General features: G+C 35.3%; 1 protein-coding gene across 12 annotated transcripts in view; it reads right to left on the reverse strand.

Annotated features, from left to right (window-relative positions):
• Atrnl1 (attractin like 1) overlaps positions 1 to 18,493 on the reverse strand; it is an 833,568-nt gene that overhangs the window by 628,403 nt on the left and 186,672 nt on the right. For all 12 annotated transcript variants that reach the window (XR_015440462.1, XM_087185263.1, XM_004838867.4 and 9 more), the window contains 2 exons: positions 8,767 to 8,899; positions 7,395 to 7,576 (listed from right to left, as the gene is read on the reverse strand). Coding sequence is in view for 11 of the 12 variants with exons in the window: in XM_087185263.1 (XP_087041389.1) it covers positions 7,395 to 7,576; positions 8,767 to 8,899 (315 nt within the window). In the remaining variant the exon portion in view is untranslated. The remainder of the gene's footprint in view (positions 1 to 7,394; positions 7,577 to 8,766; positions 8,900 to 18,493) is intronic.

Below are 18,493 nucleotides of genomic sequence, written 5' to 3' on the forward strand. Positions count from 1 at the left end.
ATCTTTATCATTTATAACAGTCAAGAAAAAATTAGCAACACAAAAATTTCTAAAATAGCACACTTCAAGGTCAAGCTGCAATGACTAAAATTAATATATTTTAAACAAAAAACAGAGTTTTACTTGTCCTTTCTAAGACTTAGAAAGTGTGGATATCCAAACACATTCTTTACAAGTGATAGATATATAGTACAATTAATTTTCACATGTTAATAAGAATTCATTACTCATTTTGAAATGAAATAACACTCCTGATATAAGAAGAATATAAACACATTTTAATTTATGTTGTATGTTCCATATGCTAAAAAATAAAACGAGAAAAATACTCTTGTCTCATCTTCCTAAAATATAAAAATGCATAGGCTTCCCTTATATGCGACCACATACATCCTCTCTTCTAGCCATAAACTGGTTATCTCTCAAACAAGACTAAAAAAAAGGTAGGAAATATTTCTGGCCTCCTTAAAAATATCTTTTAAGTGCTGGTCAACCCTAAATCCTGAAAAACTTGGTGAAGACATTTCTTTTGTTTTTTTTATTTTATTGGTACATTTTAGATTATAATGACATTCATCTCTTGAAATTTGCACCTTTACATAATCTCTCTTGGTTCTTATTTTTCCCCCTTCCCCTGCCCTCCCTTCAACCCCTCCATTCCTCCCTATTTATAAAGACTTTGTTTCCATTCTTTCATTTTCTCATATTAATTCCATTCCCTTCTTTCCTTTCCCCCACCACTTCCACTTCCCCTTCCCCTTTGCCCCTTTTCTTCCTATTTCACATTATTATTGCTTTTAGTCCTTATTTACACTTTCAGTTTCTCACACTAGAGAAACTATTCAGTATTTACACGTGTCCTGTTTATTTCACTTAAGAGTATGGCCACGGGCTGGTGATTTAGCTCAGTGGTTCTGTTGCCTGTCTCGCAAGCTGAGGACCCAAGTTCGATACCCGGTACAAAAAAAAAAAAAAAAAGAGAGAGAGTATGGCCTCAATGTGCATCCATTTAGCTATAAATGTCTGTAATTTCTCATTCTTTATGGCTGAGTAGTATTCCACTTTATTTTTAAAAAACACATTTTCTCTATCCAGTCTCCAGTTGATGGGCATTTGGGCTGTTTCCAAGTTTTAGCTATTACAAACTGTGCTGCTATAAACATGGGTGCACATATATCACTGTGGTACGATTCTTTTAACTCTTTGGGAAAGATACCCAGCAGGGGAATAGCTGGGTCAAATGGGACTTCCAGTCCTAGTTCTTTGAGGTATCTCCATACTGATTTCCATAGTGGTTGCACCAGTCTACACTCCCACCAGCAGTGGAGGAGTGTTCCTCTTTCCCTACAGCCCTGCCAGCATTTGTTACTGGTTGATTTCATGATAGCAGCCATTCTTTCTGGAGTGAGGTGGAATCTCAGTGTTGTTTTCATCTCCATCTCTTGAAGGAGCAGTGATGTTGAACATTTTTTCATATGTTTATTTGCTATTTCTCTTTCTTTGTCTGAGAAATGTCTGTTCATTTCAGATGCCCATTTTTGAATTGGGTCTTTATATTTCGGGGGTCTGATCATTTTAAGTTCCTTGTAGATTCCAGATAGTAGACCTTTGTCTGAGGAACAGCAGGTGAAGATTTTTTCCCACATTGAGGGTTGTCTCTTCACTCTGTTGGTGGTTTCTCTTGATGTGCAGAAGCTTTTTAGTATGAAGAGATTCCACTTGTTGATTGTTTGTGGTAGTTTACAGGCAACTGAGGTTTTGTTCATAAAATCTTTTCCTACACCAATGTCTTCAACAGTTCTACCTAACCTCTGTTCCAGCCAGTACAGCATTCCTGTTTTAATATTTAGATCTTTAATCCATTTTGATTTTAGTTTAGTGCATGGTGAGAGATATAGGTCTAGTTTTAATCTTTGGCAAGTTGAAACAAAATTTTTCCAACACCATTTATTAAAGAGGATATCTTCCCTCCAGTGAGAGTGTTTGGCTCCTTTGTCGAAGCTGAGGTGGCTGAGTGTGTCTGGAGTTGTTGCTGCATTTTCTAATCTGTTCCACTGGTCCTCAGGTCTGTTTCTTTGCCAGTACCGTGCTGTTTTTATAACTGTAGCTTTGCAGTATAGTTTCAAGTTGGGGGTTGTGATACCCCCTAGGTAACAATTCCCCTAGAATTGTTTTTGTTATTCTGGATCTCTTCTTGTTCCAAATGAGTTTTTGGATTGTTTTCTCAAGGTCTGTGAAGTATGCTGCTGGGATTTCAATTGGGATTGGATTGAATCTATATAGCAGTTTTGGAAGTATGGCCATTTTCACTATGTTGATCTTTCCTACCCAGGACCAAAGGTTGTCTTTCCATTTTCTGATATCATCTGCAATCTCTCTTTTCAGGGTGCCACAGTTTTCAGAGAGGAAGTTTTGATTTCTTTCGTTAGGTTGATTCCTAGGTATTTCAGTGTTTTGGATGCTATTGTAAAAGGAATTGTTTGGCCTATTTCTCTCTAAGTGAATCTGTTGTTTGTGTAGAGGAAAGCTATTGATTTTTGTGTTTTGATCTTTTATCCAGCTACTTTACTGAATTTGATTATTAAGTCGAGAAGACTTTAGGTTCTTAGGGTCTTCTATATAGAGCATTATGTCATCTGCAAATAATAACAATTTGACTTCTTCATTACCTATCTTTATTCCTTTTATTTCTTTCTCTTGTCTAATTGCCATGGCTAATGTTTCCAAAACTATATTGAACAGGAGTGGTGATAGTGGACATCCTTGTCTTGTTCCTGATTTTAGTGTGAAGGATTTCAGTTTCTGATCATTTAGCATGATATTGGCTGTTGGTTTTTCATAAATAGCTTTTATCAGATTGAGGTAGAGACCATCTATTCCAATTTTTGAAGGGTTTTTATCATAAATGTGTGCTGGATTTTGTCAAATGCTTTTTGTGCATCTATTGAGATGATAATATGGTTTTTGTCCTTGGCTCTATTGATATAGAGTACTACATTGATTGATTTGTGTATGTTGAACCATCCCTGCATGGGCTGAATCCCACTTGGTCAGGGTGTATGATCTTCTTGATGATCTTCTGCATTCTATCTGCCAGTATCTTATTAAGGATTTTTGCATCCTATGTTCATTAGTGAGATTGGCCTATAGTTCTCTTCTTCGGTTGGGTCTTTCTCTGCTTTGGGGATCAAGGTGATGCTTGCTTCCAGAAATGAATTTGGGAGTACTGTTTTCCTTTCAATTTTATTGAAGAGTTTAAACAGTAGTGGCAGTAGTTCCTCTCTAAATGTCTTGTAGAATTCAGCAGTGAAGCCATCAGGGCCCAGGCTTTTCTTAGTTGGTTTTTAATTACGTTTTCAATTTCATTGGTTGATACTGGGTTGTTTAGAATTTTTAGTTCTTCTTTGTTCAACTTTGGTAATTCATATGTATCTAGGAATCTGTCCATTTCTTCGGTGCTTTCCATCTTACTGGCATATAGGTTCTTGAAGTAGGTGTTGATGATCCTCTGAATTTCTCCTGGGTCTGTTGTAATTTCATTCTTTTCATTCCTAATTGCATGGATTTGGGCCTTTTCTTTCCTTTTTCTGATAAGGTTGGCTAAGGGTTTGTCAATTTCATTGATTCTTTCGAAGAACCAACTCTTGCCTTCATTGATTTTTTTGTATTGTTCACTTAGTCTCCATTGCATTGATTTTTGCTTTGATCCTTATCATTTCCTCCCTTGTATGAGCTTTGGGTTTGTCCTGCTCTTCTTTTTCTAGAAGCTTGAGGTTCAGCATCAGGTTATTTAATTGGGCTCGCTCTGTTTTCCTAATATGAGTATTCACTGCTATGAATTTCCCTCGAAAGACTGTTTTCATTGTGACCCATAGATTCCAAAATGTTGTATTGTCATTTTCATTTCATTGAAGGAACTGTCTGATTTCTTTTTTAATTTCCTCTGTGACCCATTGGTTATTTAGAAGTGTGTTGTACAATTTCCATGTGTGTATGAAATTCTTGTGGTTTCTTTTGCTATTGATCTCCAATTCATCACACTGTGGTCTGATAATATACAGGTGATAACTTTAATTTCTTTGCACTTATGTTCTATGAGTGAGTATGTGGTCTATTTTGGAGAACAACCTCTGTGCAGATGAAAAGAATGCGTATTCTGATTTTGTGGGATGGAACACTCTGTAAACATCTGTTAAGTTCATTTGTTCAAGAGTATGATTGAGTTCTGCATTTTGTTCTTTATTTTTTGTCTAGTTGATCTATCTATTTGTGACTGTGGGGTATTGAGGTCCCCCACTACTATTGTATTAGTGCTTACGATTTTTCATGTCCATTAGTATTTGTTTTAAATAGTTGGGTGCACTAGTCTTTGGAGCATAAATATTTATGATTGTCATCTCTTCCTCTTGGATTGTTATCTTTACAAGGATGTAGTGTCCTACTTTGTCTCTCTTATTCAGTGTTGGTTTGAAATCCACTTGATCTGCAAAGAGGATAGCCACTCCTGCTTTTGGAGGGCTTCCTGTTGCATGGAGTATTGTTTTGCATCCTTTAACTTTCAGTCTATGAATTTCTTTTTGAATTAAGTGTGTTTCTTATATGCACCATATTGTTGGATCTTGCTTCTTGACCCATTCTGCCAGTCTATTTCTTTTGATTAGTGAATTGAGACCATTAACACTTATAGTTATAACTGATACATATTGGCATCATTGTCATGATTTTTTCTTTTTGTTGGATTCTCCCCCTTTGCATTTAATTTCTTGTCATGCCAGATGGGTTCATTCTGCTGGGCTTCTGGGGTTGTGATCCTAATTGTCTTTTCCTAGAATATTGTCTAAAATTTTTTGGAGTGCTGATTTGGTATTCATGAAATTCCTCAGGTGCTCTCTGTCATGAAAGTACCTTATTTCTCCATCAATTTTAAAAGGTAGTTTTGCAGGGTACATCAATCTGGGTTGGAGGCTGTTTTCCTTTAGGGCTTGAAATACATCACTCCAAGCTCTTCTTGCTTTGACAGTTTGTATTGAGAAGTCTGCTGTGATTCTGATGGGCTTTCCTTTGTATGTGATTTATTTCTTTTCTCTCACTGCTTTTAGAATTTTGTTCTTCTGTTGGGTTTCTGGAATCCTATTATATGCCTATGAGTAGATTTTTTTTATCAAGGCTAGCTGGAGTCCTATATGCCTCACTTATCTGTATGTCAAGTTCTTTTCCCCTGCTTGGGAAGTTTTCTGCCATCACTTGTGTGAAAAGTTTTTTTTATGTCATCTGCACTCTCTCCTCTTTCTTCATTGACTCCAATCAGCCTTATGTTATTCTTCTTTGCATCGTGTAGCAGCTGCTGGATTGATTTCTTGTGGTCCCTTAAAAGTTTAAAGAAATTTTTCTTTTCCTGGTCACTAATTGCAATCTTATCTTCTGTATCTGAAATTTTGTCCTCACATTGGCTCATTCTGTTGGTAGACTTTCAATGGAGTTTTTAATCTCCTCGAAATCTGTTTTATGGATTCCATTTGTTTCCTTGATGGGATTTCATCATGTTCCTCAGCTCCTCTATTTTTTTATCTGGGTCCTGTCTAGATTTATTAATCATGTCTTGCACTATGGGCACAATCTCTGTTGTCGGAGAAATTATTTCTGATTTCATTTTTTCCAGATCCTCTTTTGTTGCCAGTTCAGGGAGTCTAGTTGGTTAAATATCAGAGTGTTCCATCTCGTTTCCCTTTGGAGTTGCTGTAGTTGATCTGAAAGTCTGGTTTTGAGGCTTTTTTATGTGCCTTCTCATTTCGACCAGGGGAGGGGGAGCCCTCACCTCCTCTGTGCTAGGAGCAGTGCTGTGGTGACCTGGAAGCCTCCTCCTCTGCTCTAGGAGCAGTGGCACACAGATCCCGGCTAAGACATTTCTTTAGGAAGGCTTCCTTAAGTACATATTGCTGATTACATGTTCTCATTCCACCCATCTTCATATATCACCCTGGTTATATATATATATATATCATTGCAAATATCACAATTTAGTATTATTGTATTTGTATCCTTTTCCAATAAACTATATGAGAACAATGGTTGTCTTCTGATTTCTGTATTCTCAGCAAGCAGTAAATTGCCAAGTATACTAAAGGTATTCAGTAAATGTGTCCTAAATAATGCTAGTCCATTATTTGAGAGAAAAATAGTAAGACTTCATACATACAAAATTGTTTCATAGATTAATTGTTCATACATTTATTTTTTCCTTATCCTATCAATCCCAGGCATAGATCTGGTATAAATCCAACACATATCATATTGTGAGAACAAGTTCAAAATACCTGAATATTTTAAAAAGACAAGCAATATAATTATTAATGTTATTAATGGGGGACACAGCTTTGGGTCTACAGAAAGAAACCACCATAAGAAATTAGATTATCCATTACTGATATTCATGAGAACTGTGCATGCTAATATCACCATAAAAATTAAGGTCTGCAGTAAATTGAATGCCCATATAAAATTTAATTATTCATCATAGAAAAATTAGAACACTAGATGGGGATAACAGTTTTCTACAATCAATAAAAATATTAGCTATTCATCAAAACATTCATTTAGCTACCTCGTAATTCATAAAAATGACTCCCAGAAACAATAACAGCAGTGCTATTATAAGAAATAATTTGTAAGTAGAAATAATGATAATCACAGTAAATACAAAAAATAAAAGGTGTTCATACTATTTACATTTAATATCTCATTTATTGCCTACAATCCCAGTTTGCAAATTAGTAACATAGGACTGAAAGGTTAATCTGCTACTAACTTGTAGAAATAAGTGGCATCCCCTGATTATATGCTTTCCATATAATCACAGATCCACAATACTCCCTAAAAATCAGCTATACCAAAAAGCAATACTCCCTAAAAAATCAGCTATACCAAAAAGCATTACTCAAGTATTTCTGCAGTGAGTAACTGGTAATATTCTCAAAAATTTCAAGTCAAAATCTCTGCTATTTTATACAGTGTAGAGTTATAATAATGAAATTATATACACATACTTTTAAGCATATTTATTCCTTTAAAATAACTTCATAGGGCCGAGGATTTAGCTCAGTGGTTCCGCCACCTGCCTCACAAGCGCAAGGACCTGAGTTCTATCCCCAGTACCAAAAACAAAAACAAAAAAATAAATTCATAATGGTTTACTATGCAAAACATGAGATAAATAACATATTACTAAATATAGCTACAGAATGAGTCCTCTCCCAGTTCACTCTTGAAATCAGTTCCACTTTTATTTCCAAGACTTAGTAACAATATATTTTAAAAACAAAAAGGAATGATTCACTTCTGAGAATTTTGGGATTATCAAACCCTATTTCCATAAAATAAACAAGTATAGATGTTACCTGCTGTGTATACTTCTGTATTTCATCCAGAACAAATTCTACTTCTTTTGAAGTTGTTAATGAAGCAAGATTTCCACTAAGATTATAGCAATAAAGTTTTGCATTGTCATAGCTTTCTCTACTAGAATTGATTCTAAGACAGGCATCCCCAATATGACTCCATCCTTCTCCACAAAGATGAGCTAAACAAAGAAAAGAAAGTGTATTATTTTTAGATTATAGAAAATATATATCTATCAATTATTTCAGAATGAAAAATATAGCTTCTATATTAATTTAAGCTATTTTTAAATAAAACATTTTAAATATATCAATATCCCAAACAAAAGTTGCCTAATATTTTGGTAGAGAATGAAAACGGAAAATCCTAAATTTTCCTTGAACTATTAAAGATAAACTATAGCTCTACAACATCTGTTAAAATTTATTGACTATTTCCTAGGTTTTCTGTATAAGTCTACTTTATTGGCATACTCATGCTTACATCTCAGAATCCAATTTACAAAAGCCAAGATCACTTTAAGACAAAAACAACGAGTGCATAATAAAAGCAATTTCAAAGTTATCCTTATATGTGAGGCCAAATGACCTCCAAATCTAATTTCTGTAACCCAGGTGTAATGTTGTGATTTAAGATGGGTTCTTTGATTCTTTAATTATGAAAAGAGCATCTCATTTATGTAGTCTTAGTAGTTTATCCACTGAATCCAAATTGAACAGTACACACTATTCTCTAAAACAGAAGTTTAAATATAAAGTTATGCCCTAGTGTGCACTACCTTACAACACAATGATTCATGAAAATACTGATCTACAGAGCTAAACTGTATATTAGTCTATCACATTAAACCTATCAGTGCCTCTTGCTAAATATAAAAGCCTTTAGATGGATTAGTGAAACCCTTATGAAACTAGTCTGTAGCAGCAGCTCTCAAACATTTTGGTCTTTAATTTTTTTTTTCATTATGTTTATTGGTACATTTTGGGTTATATATCACAGTTACATTCATCATTGGGAACTTGTACTTTTACATGATGTATCTTGGTTATTTTTTCCCCATTCCTCTACCCTCCCTTCAACCCCTCCACCCCTCCCTAATTACAAAGACTTTGTTTCCATTTTTTCCTTTTTTCATTTTTTTTGGTCTTTAATTCTTAAGAATTATTGAGGGGCTTCACAGATCTTCCTTGATATATGTTCTATCTGCAAATTTTGATCATATTAAAATTAAAACTGAATTTTAAAAATATATTTATTTCCTTAAAAGAATTTAAAACAATATACAATTATGAAACTTTTTTCAGAAATAATAGTATGATACCATTCTTCTTCAGCATATAAAACTCACTTATCAAGTTTTGAAATCTTTACCCGGTAAAGCTTGGCATTCTTGTTGTCGTTGATCCCACTGGCAATTCAAGTTTAATGAACAGCTTTTACAGCTGGTAAGTTTATTGCAAATCTGCTCACTTCTCACATGACATTTTGTGTAGTTTCTGACAGACTAGAAAGTTAAATGATAAAGCATGTCATCATTGTACAAGCCACGGTCTTTTAACATTAGTGTATTTTTACATCACCTGATGAACTGTATACAAATTTCTAACTCCAAATCCAATTCTACTGAATGGAAATTTATCATACTTATTTCATTTGTTTGTTGAATTTATCTTAGAGCTGCCTTTGTACATAGTGTACTGTAATGTTAAGATGGAAATAAATTGCTGCTCACTTAAGATTGTATTCTTGTAATAGATAAGAGTCTCAGCCAATCACAGGAGCCAACCTTTAGCCAAACACAGGCCGCCAACTGATTCGTCTACATCCATGATGTGCTTCATCACACCATGCCCCAAAAGGCCACTATTCCCAACTATGACCAACTGTGCTACTTATGTACATCAGTTGTGCGGGTTTTTCTCCTGTCTATAAATACTTCTTGGCCACCTTGTTGGGAGGAACTCTAAATCCCTAATAATTTAGGGTGTTGTCCACTTTATGAGTTGTTGCTTGCTCAGATGAATTCTCCTAAATTTCATTTGTCTAATTTTTTCTTTGAACAAAATAAATTTTCTTAAAATCAGTGCTTACTGAAAAACTGTGCAAATTACAATATTTGAAGCAAAAATCATCTAATGAAAACTTTTTTAGAACATCTGAAAAACAAGCTTTCAATTCAACAGTCAATGCATGAAGTCATTTCCCTTACTGGTAAGATGAGATGATTCTAATCTCAATAAAAAACATTATTCAAGCGTTTGGAAATGAAGCAGAAATAGCTAAGACAAAATTGAAAGAAATGCTTTAGAAAAATATAATACAATCTGAAAAGATAAGTCATTTTCATAATAACTCAAACTAATTTCACTTCCACAGACCCTAAATAATGGTTTTAGTTAACTGGTATTTCTCATATCTATTTATCACATTTCCTTTTGAAGTCTAACAAAATAATCTGCAAAAGTTACCTTTTTAAAAATCTTACTATATAATGTAAAGATGTTTCTACTAATCCTGAAAAGTCAAAGGTCAAGAAATAAACCAAAAGAAAACACATAATACAAGAAGTTTGATGCTAGTTACATATATTGAGTTCATATTTTCATATTATCATGTGAAGTGCCTGCCTTGTGAAAATCAGATAGTAAAATCTTGGGCTCAGCTTCTCCTGTGAACTTATTTGTGAGAAAATAATATAAAACTTTTAATGCTGCACCCTGATCCTCTGATCTTTTTTGTGTGGCTAGACTAGATATAAATTCTTACCTCAGGAGCTCTTATATAAGAGAGATAAACATTTATTTTTCAGTCAAGAAGGCTACAAATTTAAATTATAGCTATCCAACATATACAAATAATTATAAAAATGTTATCCTTTTAGGTACTTTAAAAGTCACCCAGGAAATATTTATTTATGAAGCACTAAGAGTTTCCTGTATAAAATATATTATAGCCATCTCCATTCCAAAAGTATTAATTTTTAGAGCAAATTGCATATAAGATAGCAGACAAAAAGAAACCAAAGATAATGTTCATCTTTACTCATCATAAAAATCAAGGTGATGCATTTTAATAAATTTAAAATTATTTTGTGACTCATATTCATCCACCATATTTTCATTGGAAACATATAAACTTTTGTATTTTTATTTTTTTCTCTTTTATAACTTTTTGTTTCCATGTAGCATACAAATCTTCATTAACTATATGATCATATAGAATAAAATATTTGCTAACTGAAAAGAAATAAACTTACTTATTGGATAAATAAAATAACCCATAAAAATGACAAAAAATGACTAAGCATACTGGAATAAGAGAAAGAATAACAGTTTAATAATAGTCTACAGAATAACAATGGTAATATTAGAATCATCATCCAAATAAATCTACTGCTTTTCATCAAGAACAGTACACTCGGCTGGGGATTTAGCTCAGTGGTTCTGGCGCCTGCCTTGCAAGCACAAGGTCCCGAGTTCGATCTCCAGTATCAAAAAAAAAGAACAGTACACTCATTTATTGATATTGAACAAGTACAATAGATGAAATTGTCACACACAGAGCCAAGTTAATCAGTGATGGAAGAAAGCTGACTGTTATTCAGAAGCATAGCTAATTTTGGACTCATAAACCAGATGTATATTGGTAAATAGATTATGAAAGATAATCATTATTCTACTAATTGTCGCTCATACATTTATATGTAAATTTAAAATGTAAATCCATGAAAAGCAAACAAATTATTTGACCTATTACAACACAAATTATGCAACTTGTAGTAAATGTTGGTAAATAATGAAATAAGATGTCAATGCATATAGTTTGGACTAAAATCCTGTAGACTTTTCTGTATCTATTAGCATTTGGTTTAATCACCAGACTTCCTAATAAAACTGTGTAAAAGATACATTATACCAAATTCTAAATTACAAGTGAGTACCATCTGCTTGTTTAAACTATGTCATCTAATTCATTCCTTAACACATCATCAAGAATAAAATATAAAGCAAAAGGACACATTATGAAATGAATTATATCAACTACATAAGACTTTTAGATATGTGTATTTTCACTTAGATATGTATATTTCATATGTATAAATATCTACTATGGACTGAATGCTTATTTTACCAAAATTTACACATTGAAGCCTAACCCCAATGCGACCGTATTAGCAGGTAGGTCTTTGGGGAAGTGACCTGGTCTTAAGAGTACAATCCTCATATATAGGATTGGTGGCCTATGAGGAGCTGAAGAGATCCTTTCTGCCTAGGGAACAGTCAATAAGAAGTTACATTTTATGAACCATAAGTAAGATTCTCAGCAAACACTGAATGTTAGTGCCCAGATCTTGGATTTCTCAGCCTCTAGAACTATAAGAAATAAATTTATATTCTTTATAAACCACCTCATTAGTGGTGTTTTGTTCTAGCAGCCAGAATAGATGAAGACAGTGTTTAAACACAAATTAACTTAGGGCTATCCAAATAAAAAAGTCTGATATAAAAATCTTATAGAAATTTTAACTAATAATATTCTCCATTTTAATTACGTGATGGTTAATTTTATGTATCAATTTGACCAGCACAAGTAACCAGATATTTGCCTAAATATTATTCCTCATTTATGTCTGTGACCTTGTGTCCAGATGAGATGAGTAAGTAAAACAGAATGTCCTCACCAATGTGGGCCAATACACTGAGGACCTAAATGGAATACAAATACAAAGAAAAAAGAATTTCTCTCTCCTGATTGCAGAGCTGAAACATTAGGCTTTCCCACACTTGGCTAGAACTTATACCATTGGTATTACTGCTTCACAGACCTTTGTACTTGTACTGGAATTTACACCACCAGCTTTCTTGGGTGTTCAGTTTGCAGGTGGTAGGAATGATACAGGAGATTAGGCTGTGGCAAAGATGGCTAGAAAGTAGATGTGACCTATTAATTACAAAATCCCAGGACACATACACAGAACAGGTCCAAAACCCTACAGGTAGACTTTTCATGAGAACTCTGGCACATTTTCAAAAGGACAGACTAGACCTGTTGTCAGCCTGAGGAGTGGGTTATACAAAAAGGATGGTCCGTGACAGAAGGTGAGCCAATCCCAGTGCCCAGGAAGAGGCTCCCCCGCCACCATTCCACACTCCTAGGGCAGAGAAGGTGAGCCGTGCGGGTGCCAGAATCACTGCCTTGACCCCGTGGAAATGAGAAGACACATAAAAAAGCCTCAAAAACAGACTTCCAGATCACCTACAGCAACCCCAAAGGGAAATGAGATGGAACAATCTGATACTCAACTACCTGGACTCACTGAACTGGCAACAAAAGAGGATCTGGAAAAAATGAAATCAGAAATAATTTCTCAGATAACAGCAAAGATTGTGATTAATAAATCTAGAGAGGACACAGATAAAAAAGTAGAGGAGCTGAGGAACATGATGGAATCCCAACATAGGAAACAAATGGAAGCCATAAAAGAGATGCAAACATGTTTCCAGGAGATTAAAAACTCCACTGAAAGTCTACGCAGAAGAATGAACCAATGTGAGAACAGAATTTCAGATATAGAAGATAAGATTGCAATTAGTGACCAGGAAAAGAAAAATTGCTCTAAAATTATAAGGGACCATGAGAAAGCAATCCAGCAGCTGCTACACGATGCAAAGAAGAATAACATAAGACTGATTGGAGTCAATGAAGAAAGAGGAGAGAGTGCAGATGACATAAAAAAACTTTTCACACAAGTGATGGCAGAAAAATTCCCAAGCAGGGGAAAAGAACTTGACATACAGATAAGTGAGACATATAGGACTCCAGCTAGCCTTGATCAAAAAAGTCTACACATAGGCATAGAAAAGTTAGGATGCCAGAAACCCAACAGAAGAACAAAATTCTAAAAGCAGTGAGAGAAAAGAAATAAATCACATACAAAGGAAAGCCCATCAGAATCAGCAGACTTCTCAACGCAAGAGGAACTTGGAGTGATGTATTTCAAGCCTTAAAGGAAAACAGCCTCCAACCCAGATTGATGTACCCTGCAAAACTACCTTTCAAAATTGATGGAGAAATAAGATACTTTCATGATAAAGAGCATCTCAGGAACTTCATGAATACCAAACCAGCACTCCAAAAAATTTTAGACAATATCCTAGGGAAAGACAACGAGGATCACAACGCCAGGAAGCCCAGCAGAATGAATCCATGCGTGACAAATTAAATGCAAAGGGGGAGAATCCAACAAAAAGAAAAAATCATGACAAGGCTTTTAAAACTTTTAACTTCATCTCCCTAATGAGTGTATAATTCAATCTCATTATTGTACTGATTAGTGTTTTTTCTGACTCTAGTGTTGCACACCTTTCCTTGTACTGTACTGGCTATTTATCATATTCTTGTGTCTACTTTTTAATTGGATTGTCTATTAATGAGCTGTAAGAGTTCTTTATATATTCTGGTCATAGGTTAAATGCATTGTAAATATGGTCTGTTTAAGGACTACTTTTCATTTTAATGATGTCATTTAAAGTTCTAAATTTTGATGGAATCTCATTTATCAATTTTTTTCTTTTATACATTATGTTTTTTGTATCTTAGGTAGTTCTTGCCTACCCTAAATTCATAAACATTTTCCCTTATAATTTCTTAAAAGTTTTATACTTTTAGGCTTTCATATTTAGGTTCATAGATCCCTTCAAGTTATTTTCATGTATGGAAATAAAGGGTTGAGGTTAATTTTTAATATACGGATACCAGGTGTTCTACTGCCATTTGCTGAAAACACTATCTTTTCCTTGGCTCTTGAATTGAGTATATATTCTATAAAATGGTAATGTTAAATAATCTTTTAAAACTCAGTGGACCATATATATGTGGTTCTATTTCTAAATTCTCTGTTTTATTCCAATGATCTATATGTCTTTCCTTACACCAGCATTGCCTTGATTACTGTAGCTTTAGAAGAAGTCTTAAAATTAGGTACTAAATGTCTTCCAACACTGTTTGGTTTTTTTTGTTGTTGTTGTTGTTTTACTTTTGTAAGTCCTTTGTACTCCTACATAACTTCTAAATTTCAATATCCAATTCTTCATTTATAGCAAGTTTACATACACCTAAACTTTTATATATACCTTGTGTTTTCTAATCCTGCTAAATTCAAAAACAAGTTCTAGGGGCTCCTAGAGATTTCTTAGTATTTTCTCTGTAGATGATCATTTCATCTACATAGAAAGATTTTGCTTCTACCTTGCCAATCCTATCCTAATTGTGTCATTTTATTGCCAGACTATTTTGGTGGGGGCTAGGTTTCAAAGTTTAATGGACAGATAAAGAGTAAGCATATCTGCCCTTGTTCCCCACCTGAAGGAGAAAGCATTGTATCTTCTCAATTCATATAAGGCATTCTCGCTGGAAGTATGGAGTACATGTCTTTAATCTGTTGAGAAGGTTCTGTTCTACTTCTAGTCTCCTGATAGCTTTTACCATGAACAGCTGTGGAATTTAGTCCAATACTTTTTCTCTAACTAGTGACAGGATCATATGGCTTTTTCCTTTCCTCTGTTAAAATGATGACTTTTAGGGGTGGATCTTCCAATCCTGAACCAACACTGCCATCCCTATAATAAAAGCACTTTCTACATACTGCCAGATCTGACCTATAATAGTTCATTTTGTTAAACAAATTTCTATATATGTTCATACTTTTTACTTCTATTATCTTTATCCAGTTTTAGGACTAGCACAATGTTGATTTCCTAAAATGAGGGAGGAATGTTTCTTTTTTTTCTGCTTTAAATGTTTGATATAATTTATCAGTTAAAATGTATACAAGCCTGTTGTTGTCATATAGGTAGGTTTTCAAGCTAGGAATATACTTTTTTAATAGGTTCTATTCAAATGTTATATTTCTTCCACAGTCAGTTTCATTAATTTGTCTTCCAAGGTGCTTCTTAGAAGTTGTCAAATTTATTTCAAAACAGATTTTTAAAATATGCTTTCTATATCCTTTTAAATTCTGTAAAATCTGTGGTAATGTCTCCTAGATCTTGATATTGCAATTTTTAAAATGTACAATTGATATTGTATAATAGGAAGCAAAGGTATAAAGGAGTAGGGGAAGTGGGAGAGGTAGGGGAAAGGAAAGAAGGGAAAAGAAAAAATATGAGAAAAGGAAAAAAAATGGAAACAAAATCTTTGCAAATAGGGAAGGGTGGAGGGGGTGAAGGGAGGGCAGGGGAAGGGGAAAAAGAGTAAGAACCAAGATACTTATGTAATGGTACAAGATTCCAATGATGTATGTAAATGTATTTTATACCTAAAATGTACCAATAAACTTAATGGGGGGGTGGACAAAAAGGGCGGTCCACATTGAGTTTTTGCCACTGTTCGCTCTTTCATTGTGGCCCACCCTCATGGTGGCCCACCCTCACTACTTCTACTTTTACCTGGCCCAAACTTGCTCTGCAGAGCCTGTTTCTTTTTCTACCTTTAATAAAAGTTTGCTACCATTTGTGCTTGCCTTTATCAATGCTTTTCTCAGGACAGAAAGAACCTACAAACCATCTCCAGAAGGAGACTCCAGCACCCTAGAACCCACTAACATATCTGGCAAGCCAGATAGGAGAGCAGCAAGTAGGTTCCTCTGGGCATACTTTTCATTTCTCTATCTAAAATCTATAGTCAGAAAGGTTTTTTTTTTTCTTTCCTTGTCTCTCTCCCTTAGGTTGCGGAACTCAGGAAACTTTTCTCATGGAGCCAGGAAATGTTTCTTGCTTTTTCCACCATGTGGGAGTGGGTAGGGAAATGCATGGCCCCAGTATTTTTCTTCCTAAATGAGTACTTCAAGTTTATCACCCCTTTTCTTTCACTTTCCCATCTGTGATCAATCCACAAGTATGAGTTAAACAACCAGGAAGCCTGTTATTATGCCCTGCTGTGCATGTGTTTCTGTTTTCCTTCTCAGGGTGCTATCTTAATCAAGGATGCCATCTTATCTCATCACTTGACTGGCTACCATCTTGTCTTGTCATGTGACTGGTCATTGATTTGGGTCAGCCACCATCATGTGTGTTTACCAATTTTTTTTTTTCACCTGGCTTCATGGTCACTGGAAATTCTCACCTTTGTAGATAGGAGATAAGCCTCTGATTACAAGAAAAGTGTGGGCTTCCTCCCTCTTTTCTTTTGAATTGTCCTAGATCCCTTCCTTGTCTCTTCTAGTAAAACTCAGGTAATATAGACACATGCCTGACAGCCTGAGCAGAACAAAAGAACAGCCAGTAAAGCTTAACTCAAGTGACTGTAAGTATACAAAAGTAGAACAATCCTTGTTCTTAAAACTTTTTAAAGTTTTTTTTTAATAAGTACCAAAGTTTTTACTATTGGGGTATATGTATGGGTTAATGTTTCCCAAGTAGCTCCACCCTACTTAAGCAGGGCCATCAAGTGGCTAAGGGAGTCCCTGGTGGAGAGACTACACCAGGATCTCATGGGATCTGTGAAGGGCTAGTAGATCCATCAAGCAGCTCAATATTCCTCTCCTAAGGAGTCGGTGGGCCCCAATATGGAAACAAAAAGCCTACAATAGGGTTTACTTCTATGGTTCTATGAAAGACAGCATTATCCCAGCTTCAGACAGAGATGTCTGTCTAGTAAATATGTAAGTATCACAAGGGATGCTATGTGGGCTCACATTGGATCTCCTTGTATATGGGATACCATCTTAAGGACCTAAGACCTAGTTGCCTCTCTCTATATACTCCCCAATATGAGCCATGAGAAACCGCATGATTCATGCCGTGCAGATTTCACCAACCTCACCACTTGATCACATCCTTTATCAGTAGGAAAGGTTTGACCCTAGCAATTTGAGAAAGGAACTACTTATCTATTATTCCAATATAGTTTGGGTTCAATATGAACTAGGAAATGGCAAGAGATGAATACAGGATGGCAGTTTAAACTGTGATACTATTTTTCAGTTAAACTGTTTCTGGTTAAAACATAGCTGGTGGAGTGAAATCCTTTATGTTCAGGTTTTTGTGACACTTTAACTAAGGAAAAGCCCAGACACTATGGTATTATTTAGAGTAGCCCCCAAGAAAAGAGAGATATCTTTGATGATCCTGTCCTCAGAACCTCACCTGTCTCTCAAGGTGATGTGGGTCTCTCCCATCTGTTTAATGAAGACAACCAATCTGAAGGGTCTCCTCAATCTCCTTATAATCCTCAGGCCAGTAAATCAGTCTCAATCCCTTCAAGTGACTCAGGAACTCTGCTAGAGCCTAGTATCCCAGAGGAAGCCAACATTCTTCAGGCCCCTCAACATGCTTCTCAGAGAGCCTTAAGTTCCACTGGGTGTACCCAAAGTGGTGTTCCTTGCTCCTCTAAATCACAACCTGTCCTGCCTCTGAGAGGGGTCCCAGAAGCAGAGGGCACTGCTCAAGAGTTCAGGTGTCCTTTTCATTTCCAGATATCCAGCAATGCAAAGAACAGCTAGGCTGTTAGAGGATCCTAGTAAGTTTGCAGATTGGTTTCAAACTTTGACCCTCATTTTTGACTTATCATGGTGAGATCTCCAATTCATCTTAGCCACTTGTTTGTACCCTAGATGAAAGATAAAGAATTCTACAAGAAGCTAAGAACTATGCAAATGAAGAGTATGCTTTAAGAAGAGGGAAAAAAACAAAAAACACCCCAGACAGGCTATTCTGCCTTCAACAGAAACAAACTTGAACTACAAACATAGACCTATCTTCCAGGGAGGGAGAGGCACTGGTAGCATGGCATTTCATTTGTTAATCAACCCCAGAAATTCACCACAAATTACAAAAACTTGACATAAGACCACAGACACCTATGACCCAATTGCTAAACCTGGCCTTTTCTGTGTTCAACAATCAGGACCCAAGGAAAGCTTAAAAGAGAAAAGCTACAATTAAAGCTGTCACAATTAGCAATGCTTTAAGCTCACCCAAATCACCTGGGGGAAACCCAAAGATAACCAAGGAAAGTGTTTCAAGTATAAGAAGTCTAGACACTGGGCATGCAACTGCACCAAGCCTCTGCCTGGGTCCTGTTCTGAGTGTGAAGCTAG

Source organism: Heterocephalus glaber, unplaced genomic scaffold (genome assembly GCF_053883595.1).
Source record: "Heterocephalus glaber isolate CG9 unplaced genomic scaffold, H.glaber_assembly_v1.0 deba00001497, whole genome shotgun sequence".
Taxonomy (NCBI): domain Eukaryota; kingdom Metazoa; phylum Chordata; class Mammalia; order Rodentia; family Bathyergidae; genus Heterocephalus; species Heterocephalus glaber.